We start from the raw sequence: 15,522 nt of genomic DNA on the forward strand, positions 1-15,522 counted from the left end.
CAACTCTCTTCCTTTTATTCATCAATGATCTTCTAAGCTGTACATCTAACCCTATCCACTCATACGCTGATGACTCCACCCTTCACCTTTCCATTCGGTTCCCGCAACGCCCATCTCAACAGTTACTTCAAGAAACAAGGGATGAGGCTATGGCACACCTAATGTCTGACTTAGCTCATATCTCTGACTGGGGTAAAAATAATATGGTTGTCTTTAATGCTTCTAAGACTCAGTTCTTACACCTATCAACCCGACAAAATCTTCCACAGGTATACCCACTAATGTTTAATAATATTCAGATTAATCCTGCATCATCCTTGAACATGCTTGGGGTTTCATTTACTCGGGACTTATCTTGGAAAGATCATATTACATCTCTTGTAAAATCTGCTTCCAAGAGATTGGGTGTGCTAAGCCGACTCCGCTCTTTCTTTACCCCTGCACAATTGTTGACTCTATACAGGGGTTTTATCCGCCCCTGTGTGGAGTACAACTCTCATGTGTGGGGAGGCTCCCCACATACAGCTCTTCTCAATAGGGTGGAGTCAAAGGCTTTTCGTCTCATTAACTCTCCTCCTCTTACTGACGCCCTTCAACCTCTGTCTCTTCGCCGCACTGTTGCATCTTTATCTCTTTTCTATCGCTACTTTAATGGTCACTGCTCCTCTGAACTGTCTGCTTGCATTCCTCCACCTCTACGACGGGCGCGTAGCACCCGTCTGGCAGCAAACTCTCATCCCTTTTCTGTCCAACTCTCTAATGCAAGAGTTAACCGTTACTCCCAGTCTTTCATTCATGCAACAGGTCAGCTCTGGAACTGTCTCCCTCTGTCTGTATTTCCTCCTGCCTATGATCTCCAGTCTTTCAAACGCAGTGTGTCCAGGCATCTCAAAATGATCGGATCTTGAATTTGGCTCTCTATTGTATTTTGTTTTTCTCTTGGAGGGAACTGTTACTGCGGGCTCATGGCCTTTGGTTCCTTCTTCCTCGCATAAAAAAAAAAAAAAAAAACAATCACTATACTCCTCCTTCTCTTCCTCCTCCTCATCATCATCACAATCTTTATCATTCTTCCTCCTCCTCTTCCTCTTCCTCCTCCTCCTAATCATCATCACAATCATTATCCTCCTCTTCCTCCTCCTCCTAATCATCATCACAATCATTATCCTCCTCTTCCTCCTCCTCCTCATCATCATCATCACTTTCACCATCTCTTTTCCCAAATTGGGGTGTGGTGAAGAAGGATCATGAAATAAGGAAACAAGAGGCATGACAGTGGGACCAACACACATCAAAAATACAAAATACAAAAAATAATTTAAAAAAATACAAAATAATACAAAAATCATCACCACCTGTGCCACATCCCTCACCTGTAGACTCTGCCGGAATAAAATACAGAAATCATCATCCTCACCTGTGGTCTCTGCCGGAATAAACTCGTTGTCATCAAGTGCTGCCCTTCCTCCCTCGCCGTCATTGTGCTGGAAGTCCCCCCCCTGCAGCCACCACCCGGGCAGGCAGCGGAACACCTCACTGCCCCTGTAGCCGTACCCACGAGCCCCGGTGCACAACAGGGTGAAGTTCTCGCACAGCCGGGGTGCCTTGTCCGGCCGCAGTTCTATGACCACACGTGCGGTTTGCTGGCGGATGAAAACAATGCAATGAAACTTACTATTACCACATGAAACTTGCTATTACCACATGAAACTTACTATTATCACATGAAACTTACTATTACCACATGAAACTTACTATTACCACATGTGCGGTTTGCTGGCGGATGAAAACAATGTGATGAAACTTACTATTACCACATGAACCTTACTATTACCACATGTGCGGTTTGCTGGCGGATGAAAACAATGTGATGAAACTTACTATTACCACATGAAACTTACTATTACCACACGTGCGGTTTGTTGCGGATCAAAACAATGCAATGAAACTTACTATTACCACACGTGCTGTCAAAACAATGCAATGAAACTTACTATTACCACACGTGCGATTTGCTGGCGGATCAAAACAATGCAATGAAACTTACTATTACCACACGTGCGATTTGCTGGCGGATCAAAACAATGCAATGAAACTTACTATTACCACACGTGCGATTTGCTGGCGGATCAAAACAATGCAATGAAACTTACTATTACCACACGTGCGATTTGCTGGCGGATCAAAACAATGCAATGAAACTTACTATTACCACACGTGCGATTTGCTGGCGGATCAAAACAATGCAATGAAACTTACTATTACCACACGTGCGGTTTGCTAGTAGATTAAAACTGCGGTGAAACTGGTACACAAACACATAACCACCAGAAAATATTAATGCATCACACAATAACATCTCCCTAACTCCCTAACAATGGGCTCAGTACACACTATAAATCTGGTTTCCAACTGTGGGTAAAGACATGACACTCCTTTCCTTGCTGCCACAATCCTACACATGTCACCACTTCAGCACCAATACCCACTGTCTATACTGAATACACCCACACCTACCTACCTGCCACATACCTACACATATCACCACTTCAGCACCAATACCCACTGTCTATACTTACACCCACACCTACCTACCTGCCACATACCCACACATATCACCACTTCAGCACCAATACCCACTGTCTATGCTTACACCCACACCTACCTACCTCCCACATATCTACACATATCACCATTTCAGCACCAATACCCACTGTCTATACTGAATACACCCACACCTACCTACCTCCCACATACCTACACATATCACCACTTCAGCACCAATACCCCCAGTCTACACTGAATACACCCACATTTACCAAACTCCCTTGCTATGGACTAACGTCTTTTGTTCCTTTGATTTCCTCTTATCTTAGTGACAGGAAAATAAGAGTAAAAGTAGATGATGTATATTCGAATTTCCACTCAATTAACGCCGGCGTGCCGCAGGGATCAGTTCTGGCACCAACCCTATTTCTGGTTCATATTAATGATCTCTTATCTGTCACTCACAATCCCATTCACTCATATGCAGATGACTCAACACTACATAGTTCATTCACACTCAGACATCCATTTACAAAGTTTAATATCTCTACCTCTCAACTCAGTACAGCCATCTCCATAAATCAAGATCTATCTACAATCAGTGAATGGGAACAAAACAACCTTGTCTCTTTTAATGCTAGTAAAACTAAATATATACAGTTTACTAATATACAGATATTGCCAGATTCGTACATTACCTACAATGCTACTAATATTCCCACCTCCAAAAGTATTGAAATTCTTGGTGTCTCACTTAACAGTGCCCTCAGCTGGACCTCTCATGTCAGATCACTTGCTAAAACCGCCTCAAAGAAACTTGGATTATTGTACAGAGTCCGTAACTTCTTCGCCGATGAGCAGTTAGCTATAATTTATAAGAGTCATGTGCGCTCTCAGCTTTAATATTGCTCACCCTTGTGGAATGGTTGTGGAGAGGTTGCATTAAGACAACTATACAAAATTCAGAATAAAGCTGTTAGAATCATTAACAACCCTGCCATTACATACAAACTACCTCCCCTGCAAGTAAGAAGGAATGTTGCCTCCCTTGCATTATTTTACAGATATTTTTTTGTCAAATGCTCAGACGAAGTTGCGTCCATGGTGCCACCTCTCCATGCCTTCCCTCGTGCTACACGGGCATCTGGTAGCACTCATGACTGGAATGTCACTCAACCATATTGCAGAACTTTTGCCTATCAGAATTCTTTCATTCCCCGAACTGCATCTCTCTGGAACTCGCTTCCCCAGAGTTCTTTTCCTCCAAATTTCAACCCACAACTGTTCAAGTCTAACTGTTACAGATATTTTATGAACAGAGGACACCAGTAATCTGGTGTATGGATTGTTTTTTTTTTTACCCATTTGTTTTTCCTTCCTCCGTTGCTCCGTTGTTCTCTCTCTCTCTCTCTCTCTCTCTCTCTCTCTCTCTCTCTCTCTCTCTCTCTCTATATATATATATATATATATATATATATATATATATATATATCACCACTTCAGCACCAACACCCACTGTCTATACTGAATACACCCACATAACTACACATATCACCACTTCAGCACCAATACCCACTGTCTATATACACCCACACCTACCTACCTGCCACAAACATTCAACACCCACACCTACCTACCTGCCACAAACATTCAACACCCACACCTACCTACCTGCCATATACCTACACATATAACAACTTCAGCACCAATACCCACTCTCTATATGCACCCACACCTACCTACACATATCACCACCTCAGCACCAATACCCACTGTCTATATACACACACCTACCTACACATATCACCACTTCAGCACCAATACCCACTGTCTATATACACCCACACCTACCTACACGTATCACCACTTCAGCACCAATACCCACTGTCTATACTTACACCCACACCTACCTACCTGAATACCCTGGATGCTCAGGTCGAGGTAGACGCGGGGAAGAGGCTGGATGGATGGCAGAGGCGCTTCCAGACTGAGGGCAGGTCGCAGCATGGCCACCTTCCCAGCGCGGCCGTTGTGCACCAGGCGGCGGGTGTTGTAGTGGCCCGCCAGACTCTGACTCCTGCGGTCCACACACCCCCGCGCTGGACTCCCGGGCGAACTGCAAGCATGGGAGAAGTGTGGGGTAAATTCTCACATGCTCTGTCTGTCTCTCCTTCTCTCTGTCTCTGTCTCTCTCTTTCTTTCTCTCTCATTGCAACCACAGGAGAATGGTTACTAAATTTTTCACAGACACACACACACACACACACACACTCTCTCTCTCTCTCACTGCAACCACAGAAGAATGGTTAGTTAATTTTTCACACACACACACACACACACACACACACACACACACACACACTCTCTCTCTCTCTCTCTCTCTCTCTCTCACACACACACACACACACTCAGAAAAACATAAACAAAACGCTCATATAAAACACAAGGCCACTCCATTCACTCCTGCACATTCTATTTCGTCTCCCTCTCACTACACACCAACACAAAAGCCAAATTTGCAAAACTTTCCTGTATTTTACCTCAATACAACACAAATACAAGTTAGGTTAGAAATACAGCATAGTCAGTGTTGCTCAGGAAATGTGCGCTGGCAAATCTATAGTGCACTCAATTTTCAATATATAAATTCTCTGCAGTAACTTCCCGAATTTTGAGGATTAGGTTCAGTAAGTATCAGGGTCAGGGATGTGTGGTGCATTTGTTTACAGTGATCCCTTATAGACGTGGCGCGCGACTCTGAGGTTGTTATTCTCGTGCTCTGGCGACCTACCATTCAAAAGTGCGTCTTATTTTTTGTATAATATGAGACGCATGTGAATCGTGTATAATATGTTCGTGTATAATAATATTCGTGTATAATACATTCGTGCGTAATAATATGATTCCTGTATAATATGACGTGAAATCAAACGCACTTTTGAATGGTTGGTTGCCAGGGTACGATAATGACAACCTCAGAGTCGTGCGCCGCGATTATAGTGCTTGATGATGATACTGTGCAGGAAGTCTATGTGATTTATCCTACGTGGTACCAGGCCCCCCACTTGTAAACCCATATTTTCCCTTCTGCTGCAAACTTAGACCCATTAAATACACACCTACTGCCCTGGTAACTATCAGAAACACACACAGGCTTGGTTAGGCTAGCAGAAAGTGATGAAAAGGGTACGATAAGGAAGAACCACATACCACACAGAGACCTGAGATGGGCTTGAGGTAAGGGGTGAGGCTATGGGGTGGAAAGATAGTGGCCTTCATCAGCTGGGATTAACTGCTCAAGTAAGGTCTCATCTTTGAATCCCTCAATTAAAGCCATAACAAACCACAAATGCTGCCCCCATCACTGTTAACAGAACCTGCTCTGGTGCAAAATAACGATGTCTGTTTTGAGAGAGAGAGAGAGAGAGAGAGAGAGAGAGAGAGAGAGAGAGAGAGAGAGAGAGAGAGAGAGAGAGAAGCGCAATAATGGCAGCAGTGCACATTTTCATCCCGCTGCGTAACCAAAAGTGCTATGACCACGTGCATGATAACCAAGGGATCACTGTATCTGTTTATTTTTGCCAAGTGGAATATCTCACACCTTGTACTGTACTGAACTGTGGCCCATTACTGCAGGGAAAGACCAGCGAATCAAGGAAAATCCATTCAATCTCCATGAAAATCCATTCTACGTGACTTTTCTGATTTTTCACCGCGTCTACATGTCCACTACGCCAGCCATCTACTGTGCTAATCTCCTGTACATCTCGGTGCCAGAGTACGGACAAGCTTATGACACTGGTAGGTTAAGGATATTCTGATGCTGATACGGGGAGTCGTATGGGATTTTTTGGAAACTTCGGGAAATTTTCTAGGGCTAATTCTCAATGAAAATGCTGTATCGTGAGTCCAATGCTCCACCGATATGAAGCCAGAATTATTACTGATGGTCTATCTATCTATTGCCAGACGCCACAATCCCGCAAGGAGTGGCCATTTGACACTGAGTTATTTGTTTTCCAGGGAGGGGCACTAACCCTCCACCAACCCACTTCCTGACACGTAGGGAACACGTATGGTTTGGTTATATGGTTACCACCCAGCGTTGTCAATGGTTTCTTGGCTTACCGGATACATCGATTAATTTTGATTTTTTTCTCTCTCTCTCCCAAAAGGTCATCAGTAACTGTAGCTCCACAACAGCTGAGTAAATGGTAAGACAGAGGTGAGGGCAGAGGCCGTGACACACGTATCCATCATGCTCATCTCCGTAACTTAGGCCTTTGACCCTGTGGCAAGCTTTCTCACCCAATTTCCCGGGATACAAGGCCACTGCATCATCCAGGTCAGCACAGTCACCTCCCCTTGATGTTACCCTGTGTGTTCATTTTCCCCACCAACACATTAAAGGTGGACGGACATCTGAGTCGAGCAGTAGTAGTAATAGTAGTAGTAGTAGTAGTCGGGTGATGCCAGCTGCCCGCACCAGGATTCAAACTCTGGTGCTAATGGGGATCTTGAATTTGGCTCTCTTTTGTATTTTTTATTTTTTTCTTGGAAGGAACGTTCATGCGGGCTCAGCCTTTGGTTCCTTCTTCCTCGCATAAAAAAAGGCGACGTTGACCATTTAGCCACTGCTTGATAATAGTTTTTTTTTTTTTTTTTTACTCAAATTTAGCCACACAGTCAACTCATGAAGTTTCTCAAAATCCCACACAACACCCTGTAAACTAGGCTGTTCTTTTATACATAGGGAATGAATACAATAACTAGTCTACAAGTACATATACAGTGTTATACTAAACTGTGCGAGGCTCCTACGTGATCAAAGTACTGTAGCATATTTTAAAAACTTACTTATCATCGTACTGGTGATATATATATTTCACTCACCACAAAAAGCACCTGATTACAGTACAATACAAGTATATTACAAAACCGTTACGTGATGCTTTTCAAAATGTTACAGGGTGGCGGTTAAAGTACTTCATTTTTAAACTTAGCTGTGTTGGTGGTGAGTAACGACGCTACTGCAGGACTGGGTGCAGTGCTGGTGATGAAAAGGGGGGAGGGGGAAAGGTGGGATGAGTTGGTGGAATATATGAGGAATGAGGAGGTTTAAGGAAGGGGAGAGGGGCGATGGAGTGAGGCAGGAATGATGGGGAGAGCAGGGGTGATGGAGTTGGGAAGGTTCAGTGATGGGGAGAGGCAGGTTATGTGTTGGGATGAGGCAGCACATGGGGTGAGGCAAGGAAGATGTTTGACCAAGAGAGGTGGAGAATCATGAAAGTGTACTGAAGTCCCCCCCCCCGTGTGTGTGTGTGTGTGTGTGTGTGTGTGTGTGTGTGTGTGTGTGTGTGTGTGTGTGTTAGCAGTGGTGGTAGTGTTGGTGCTTGTAGTGTTAGCAGTGGTGGTGTTAGCAGTGGTGGTGGTGTTAGCAGTGGTGGTAGTGTTAGCAGTGGTGGTGGTGTTAGCAGTGGTGGTGGTGTTAGCAGTGGTGGTAGTGTTAGCAGTGGTGGTAGTGTTAGCAGTGGTGGTAGTGTTAGCAGTGGTGGTAGTGTTAGCAGTGGTGGTAGTGTTAGCAGTGGTGGTGGTGTTGGCAATGGTGGTTGTGTTAGCAGTGGTGGTAGTGTTAGCAGTGGTGGTAGTGTTAGCAGTGGTGGTGTTAGCAGTGGTGGTGGTGTTAGCAGTGGTGGTGGTGTTGGCAGTGGTGGTGGTGTTAGCAGTGGTGGTGGTGTTAGCAGTGGTGGTGGTGTTGGCAGTGGTGGTGTTAGCAGTGGTGGTGGTGTTGTGCTTGTAGTGTTAGCAGTGGTGGTAGTGTTGGTGCTTGTAGTGTTAGCAGTGGTGGTAGTGTTGGCAGTGGTGGTAGTGTTAGCAGTGGTGGTGGTGTTAGCAGTGGTGGTAGTGTTAGCAGTGGTGGTAGTGTTAGCAGTGGTGGTGTTAGCAGTGGTGGTGTTAGCAGTGGTGGTGGTGTTAGCAGTGGTGGTGGTGTTAGCAGTGGTGGTGGTGTTGGCAGTGGTGGTGGTGTTAGCAGTGGTGGTAGTGTTGGTGCTTGTAGTGTTAGCAGTGGTGGTAGTGTTGGTGCTTGTAGTGTTAGCAGTGGTGGTAGTGTTGGCAGTGGTGGTAGTGTTAGCAGTGGTGGTGGTGTTAGCAGTGGTGGTGGTGTTAGCAGTGGTGGTGGTGTTAGCAGTGGTGGTGGTGTTAGCAGTGGTGGTGGTGTTAGCAGTGGTGGTAGTGTTAGCAGTGGTGGTAGTGTTAGCAGTGGTGGTGGTGTTGGCAGTGGTGGTGGTGTTAGCAGTGGTGGTAGTGTTAGCAGTGGTGGTAGTGTTAGCAGTGGTGGTGTTAGCAGTGGTGGTAGTGTTAGCAGTGGTGGTAGTGTTAGCAGTGGTGGTGTTAGCAGTGGTGGTGGTGTTAGCAGTGGTGGTGGTGTTAGCAGTGGTGGTAGTGTTAGCAGAGGTGGTGGTGTTGGCAGTAGTGGTGGTGTTAGCAGTGGTGGTGTTAGCAGTGGTGGTGTTAGCAGTGGTGGTGGTGTTAGCAGTGGTGGTGTTAGCAGTGGTGGTAGTGTTAGCAGTGACAGTAGTGTTAGCAGTGGTGGTGGTGTTGGCAGTGGTGGTGGTGTTGGCAGTGGTGGTGGTGTTTGCAGTGGTGGTGGTGTTGGCAGTGGTGGTGGTGTTAGCAGTGGTGGTGGTGTTGGCAATGGTGGTGGTGTTAGCAGTGGTGGTGGTGTTGGCAGTGGTGGTGATGTTGGCAGTGGTGGTGATGTTGGCAGTGGTGGTTGTGTTGGCAGTGGTGGTTGTGTTGGCAGTGGTGGTTGTGTTGGCAGTGGTGGTTGTGTTAGCAGTGGTGGTGGTGTTGGCAGTGGTGGTGGTGTTGGCAACGTACCGCGGCTCGGGTGTGCTGGTACCACTGCTTTCCGCCGCCAAGGTGCTAACACTCCTGCCTGGTGAGCATTCCACGGACCCCCCACTGCACGGTACACAGTATATATCAACAACTCGTATCTCATTTCATATTTCTCTAGTAACATATCTGACAACATTTCTCTTCATTTCTCATTATTTTATTTGAATTTTTAAAGTTACCACACAACCAGTACATCATATCAAAGTTACTTGTATTTCAAAACTTTCATATTTCTCTAGTAACACATCAGACAATACTTCTCTTTACTTTTCAATATTTTATCTTATTTTTTTTTAAAGTTACCTCACAACCAGTAAAGAATATCAAACCGTTACTTGCATCTCATAACTTTCATAAATCTCTAGTAACATATCTGACAATACTTCCCTTTACTTTTCAATATTTTATCTTATTTTTTTTTAAAGTTACCTCACAACCAGTAAAGAATATCAAACCGTTACTTGCATCTCATAATTTTCATAATTCTCTAGTAACATATCTAACCTTACTATTCTTTATTTTTCATTAATTTATTTTTCTAAAACCTTCACCTTTCTTTACTTCTATATTTGGCAGTATTAAGCTATCTTTACTGCTTCTCTTAGTTACGATCCTTCACTCTCATACTAACTTCCTCTCACAACCTTCACCTTCCTTTACTTATATATTTGCCTGTACTATTTCATTTTCCTTACTTACAGTCCTAATCACTAATGTACTAACCTTATCTCACTGCTTTCATACTTCTCCAATTACAAGAAGGTACATTCCACCATTTTTTAAACATTACAGAAGAGTTGAAACTTTAAAATCCTCTTCTGTAATTTTCAAAAAGTGGCAAAATATGTGTTCCTGTACTGACTGCCATTTGCCAGTAGTTTTTGTCACTGTAGCTTAACCCAAACCCGTCTTGCAAACGGTAAACAAATATTTTCATCCTATGGTTTTGTGCTTGTAGTGTATTAACCCTTTGGCTGCGTTTTATAACCACTGTATCAGCCAATCATAAAAGTGTTGTATTCAGTTACCTTATACTATTTTGATTTTTTTGGCTAGAGAATTGACACTTCTTGAGAACCAAGCCAAAAATAAATTCCGCAGCGAAAGGGTTAAGTTAAAGGGAGGGCAGAGTGATTGGGGAGGACAGGGTGATATGGCCACCCCTCCAGGATTAAGGCGTTTGGATAAGCACAGACAGACAGAATATTACTTTACATAAAATAGGATTAGATAAATAAATAAATAAATAAATAAATAAATAAAAAATAAATATAAAATCAGCCTGGCAGGGGATAAAAGTTGACAGACCCAAAACCCAACTTGTGTCCGAATTTCTAAGAGACTATGAACAAACGAACGTCAAAGTACCGTACCCGCTGGCCGAGGACTTGAGGTCTATGGCATCGAGGTCGTCCTGAGAGCGATTGAGCTTGCCGAGGGTGAGGAAGGAGTCGGCTAGCACGGCCTTGGCAGTGGAGAGGTCGTGGGAGAGGCGGGTGACCAGGGAACCCGCGCGTTGGGCCAGCTCCTGAAGGCTGACCAGTGACGTTTCCTGCGCTGAGTCCACCTCGATGCGATCCAACCCACGACTCTGATATGGAAGACAATAGGAATAAAGTAGGAGTATCTATCTGTCTATCTATCTATCTATCTACCTATTTATCTGTCCATCTACCTATCTATCTATCTATTTATTTACCTATCTATCTATCTATCTAGCTTCTGAAGGCTTACGAGCAATGTTTCTTGTGCGGAGTTTTGATGAGGTCCAGCCCGCGATTCTGTTGTGCAAAAAGAACATAGGGGTAAAATTGGACTGACTGACTATCTATATATATGTCAATCTATCTATCTATCTGTCAATCTATCTGTCTGTCTGTCTATCCATCTATCTAACTATATCTATCTATCTATACCTGAGAGACAGAGAGACAGACAGAGGAGAAACATATAAATCCTCCCCCTTCCACCACACGTCATCCTTCTTGCCATTATCCAACGCCTTCAGTTGGGACTTGAGCTGCTTCATTGAGAGAGAGAGAGAGAGAGAGAGAGAGAGACAGGCAGACAGACACAGAGAGGGGCAGACAGAGAGAGACAGAGACAGAGAGGGACAGACAGACAGACAGACATAAATCCTCCCCCCCTCCACCTCATCTCATCCTCCACCTCACCTCGTCCTTCTTGTCATTATCCAACGCCTTCAGTTCGGCCTTGAGCTGCTTCTCGTACGCCCTTGCCGCATCCAGTTGCCGCAGGAGGTACTTCCGCTGGTCGTGCCGCAGCCGCCGGGTCTCCTGCAGAAGGGTCCTCGCCTCGCTGACCGATGACCGCACCTCAGCCCGCAACACCGCCACCGCCTGATCGTGGTCCCGTACCTGATGAAGGGGAGGGTGTACCGCTGTTATTATTATTATTATTATTGTTATTATTATTAACATTATTATTATTATCATCATCACCACTATCATTATCGTCATCACCAATTATCAACATCATCGTCATCATCACCACTACTACCACCACCACCACCATCATCATCAACACTAACATTATCGTCATTGTCATTATCATCATCATCACCATCATCATCACTTATCATCATCATCATTACTGTAATTATCATCATTATCGTCGTCATCATCATCATCATCATCATCATCATCATCATCACCACCACCACCACCACCACCATCATCATCATCATCACTGTCATCATCATCATTATTACTATTACTATTATTATTATTATTAATATTATTATTATTCCAACCTAGTCACAGTCCCGGCTTTCCACTACTTTATTTTAGCCATGGAGAATAAGAGACTAACTAGGAGAGTGTGTGTGTGTGAGTGAGATGGGTGAGGGATGGGATGGGAGAGGTATTATAGGATGAGATGGAGGTACAGAATGAGATGGAGGGATGCAGTGGAGGGATATAATAGCGAGGGGGGTGTATGTTGAGAGGTATATGAGGGAGGGGGGAGTGAGTTGGCGGGAGGGCAGTCAAATAGTGGGTGACAGCGACTTGGAGGCGTTTTGTCTGCGGCCACCCTTTGCGGGATTAGGGCGTCGGGTTAGATAGATAGATAGATAGATAGTGTATGTTGGAGAAAGGGCAGTTTGATGGCAGGAGATAGTGTGATGTGAGGACGCTTTGTTTGTAGCTACCCCTTCCGGGATTAAGGTGTCTGGCTTTAGAAAGAGATAGATGGATATAGATAAGTAGATAGAAAGATATAGATAAGTAGATGAGTAGATATAAGTAGATATTGATAAGTAGATATACAGTATAGTTAAGTAGATAGATATAAATAATCAGATAGACAGATAAAGTAGAAAGATATAGATAAGCAGATAAAGATAGATATAGATAGATAGAAAGATAGATAAGTAGATAGATAGATATAGATAAGCAGATCGAGATATAGATAAGTAGATAGATATATATAGATAAGTAAATAGATATGGATGGATGAAGTGATAGACAGGCCGATAGATTGATAATATACATGGACGGATAGATGGATGGACAGACAGACAGACAAGTAGATAAATAAACAGACTTTCGTGAAGACGGTTAGAAGCCAAAAGACGGAGAAGCTCAATTTCAAAGCGACCTTGGATATTTCGCAACACTTCTCTCTTTGCGAATTAGTCTGTACATTACTCTTCAGCATCCTGTATACTACTGATGTGTCGATATTATAACTATTCAATAAAGTACAAACTGAAAACATAAATCAATAAAGTGTAAACTGGTTGCGTAAGTTAGTAAAGTTCAAACTGGAAACATAAATCGATAAGGAAGTGGTGTTACGTAACCACTTAACATTACGACTCGAAGACCCATTCAACTTTAAGTACATGTTTCAGTTTATTATGCTGGTTATGCAAGCCTCTTTCATTCACCCAAAGGAGGAGGACGAGGAAGAAGAGGAGAAGGAGGAGGAGGAGGAGGAGGAGACTGAGATCAAGACGGATTAAATCGGGATATTCCGGGTATATTTAGTAAACAATATTATTACGCAAGCTTCTCTCAAAACAATAATAATAATAATAATAATAATAATAATAATGGCGATAATAATCTAAATGAATGCAGCTGAGAGAGAGAGAGAGAGAGAGAGAGAGAGAGAGAGAGAGAAAGTAAGGAGGGTGAAAGAAACTTAAAAAAATATAAGTAGGGACAGAGAGGCACTACAAAATGGAAAATAAAGGCAAAAAGTGAGACCGTAAGGAGGGCAGGACGGGCCACCCAGCATGTAAACAAACCACCAGCGCGCCAAATCAATACCTTGTGTCCGTCTTGCTCCCGATGCGCCACCACGGTACAGTCTCGGCACAGCGGCACCCGGCACGAATCGCACCAGAAGTTGATGCGGGCGGTGTGGGCGGGGCAGGTGTCACGGGGGGAGGAGGAGGAGGCCGCATCGTAGAGGTTGAGGGAGGACATGTTGAGCAGGATGGTACATAGCTGCGTGTTGTCTGGGAGGCCGTCCGCTGACTTGCCCTCCGTCACCCGCGAGCATGTTGGACACACCACCTGGAAGTATAGGCAGAGTTACGGCACAGATATAACCCCCCGACGTCTCTCTCTCTCTCTCTCTCTCTCTCTCACACACACACACACACACACACACACACACACACACACACACACTAATAATAATAATAATAATAAAGTAAAAATAATCATAACAATAATAATAAAGTAATATAATAAAAAAAACACTAACATAATAATGATAATAATAATAATAATAATAATAATAAAATAATGTTACAAGATCCCACGTTAAAAGGATTATAAAAAAAACAAAACACGAGCAATTGCCCTGTCACCTGCAATGAAAAACACAAAGTCAAAGGATAAAAATAAATAAATAAATACATGATAATCTAGGTAACAGGGGAAAATTAAAGCCCTGCAGCACACACACACACACACACACACACACACACACACACACGTACACACACATCTTCTATCCCTTGCGAGAGACTTAAGTTCCAGACGTCACGCAAGCCTTCAAGGTTAAGGAAAATAATGGACTTGCTACGTTCAGAAGAGCCTGGGACTACCACTACAACTATTGCTACTATCACTACTACTACTGCTGCTACCACTACTATTACAACTACTACTGCTACTACTACTGCTGTTACCACTACTATGACTACTACTACTACTACTACCACTATTATGACTACTACTACTACTACTGCTGTTGCTGCTACTACTACTGCTACTACCGCTACTACTACTACCACTACTACTACGACGACTATTACTACTACTAGTACTATTACTATAACTACTACTACAACTCTTACTACTAACCTAACCAACCTAAGTAACCTAACTACAATATTACAAAATGAACGTCTCTCTCTCTCTCTCTCTCTCCCTCTCTCTCTCTCTCTCTCTCTCTCTCTCTCTCTCCCTCTCTCTCTCTCCGTGACTCTCTTTCAAATCAGCTGTTGGCCAAGTAGAGTCAGACCGGAGCACTGATTCTGACTAGTAACCAAGGAGACTCATTTGACTTTTACGCTACCACAACTTAGCATTTAAGCTGTGATAGTTGCCCAGTTCCCTCAGATGAAAAAAATACAACCCTCTCTACTACAACTTGGCCCACAGCACTTCTTCGTGACTATCATTCTTACACCTTAACTTGACTCAGATTTTCGTCCTTTTGCAGCTTATTTCACGTAGCTCAGTGGCGGAGAAAGACAATGCTACAGCTCTACATCCTTTCCACAGCACTTCTTCGTGACTAGCATGATTTTCTAGTGCAAATCTAGTGTTATAACTCAGTAATGAAGATGGGAAGAGGGCAATTTTGGGCCAAGTTCGAGTGAAATGAGTATGGCTTTGACTAGTAACCAAGGAGACTCATTTGACCATATGTTACGCTGATGGTCTTATTGTCTGCGTACATCTCTACATTCAAAAGCCACTTCTTCGTGACTAGCATCATATTCTTGTAAAACTCAAAATTCAACATGAAGAGAGATCAATTTTAGGCCAAGTTAGAGTAAAAGTTGTATATTATTTTTCTTGTGTG

The 15,522-nt window shown here is 43.6% G+C and overlaps 1 protein-coding gene across 1 annotated transcript in view; it reads right to left on the reverse strand.

Annotated features, from left to right (window-relative positions):
• LOC145396675 (uncharacterized) overlaps window positions 1-15,522 on the reverse strand; it is a 33,849-nt gene that overhangs the window by 8,641 nt on the left and 9,686 nt on the right. Inside the window, exons 3-8 of the mRNA XM_080269984.1 lie at window positions 13,749-13,997; window positions 11,625-11,828; window positions 10,824-11,041; window positions 9,430-9,513; window positions 4,462-4,663; window positions 1,418-1,643 (exon numbers count right to left, since the gene is read on the reverse strand). Coding sequence (XP_080126110.1) covers window positions 1,418-1,643; window positions 4,462-4,663; window positions 9,430-9,513; window positions 10,824-11,041; window positions 11,625-11,828; window positions 13,749-13,997 — 1,183 coding nt within the window. The remainder of the gene's footprint in view (window positions 1-1,417; window positions 1,644-4,461; window positions 4,664-9,429; window positions 9,514-10,823; window positions 11,042-11,624; window positions 11,829-13,748; window positions 13,998-15,522) is intronic.

The sequence above is a fragment of the Coenobita brevimanus genome, chromosome 4 (assembly GCF_032717465.1).
Source record: "Coenobita brevimanus isolate Jiangsu-jjx chromosome 4, ASM3271746v2, whole genome shotgun sequence".
Taxonomy (NCBI): domain Eukaryota; kingdom Metazoa; phylum Arthropoda; class Malacostraca; order Decapoda; family Coenobitidae; genus Coenobita; species Coenobita brevimanus.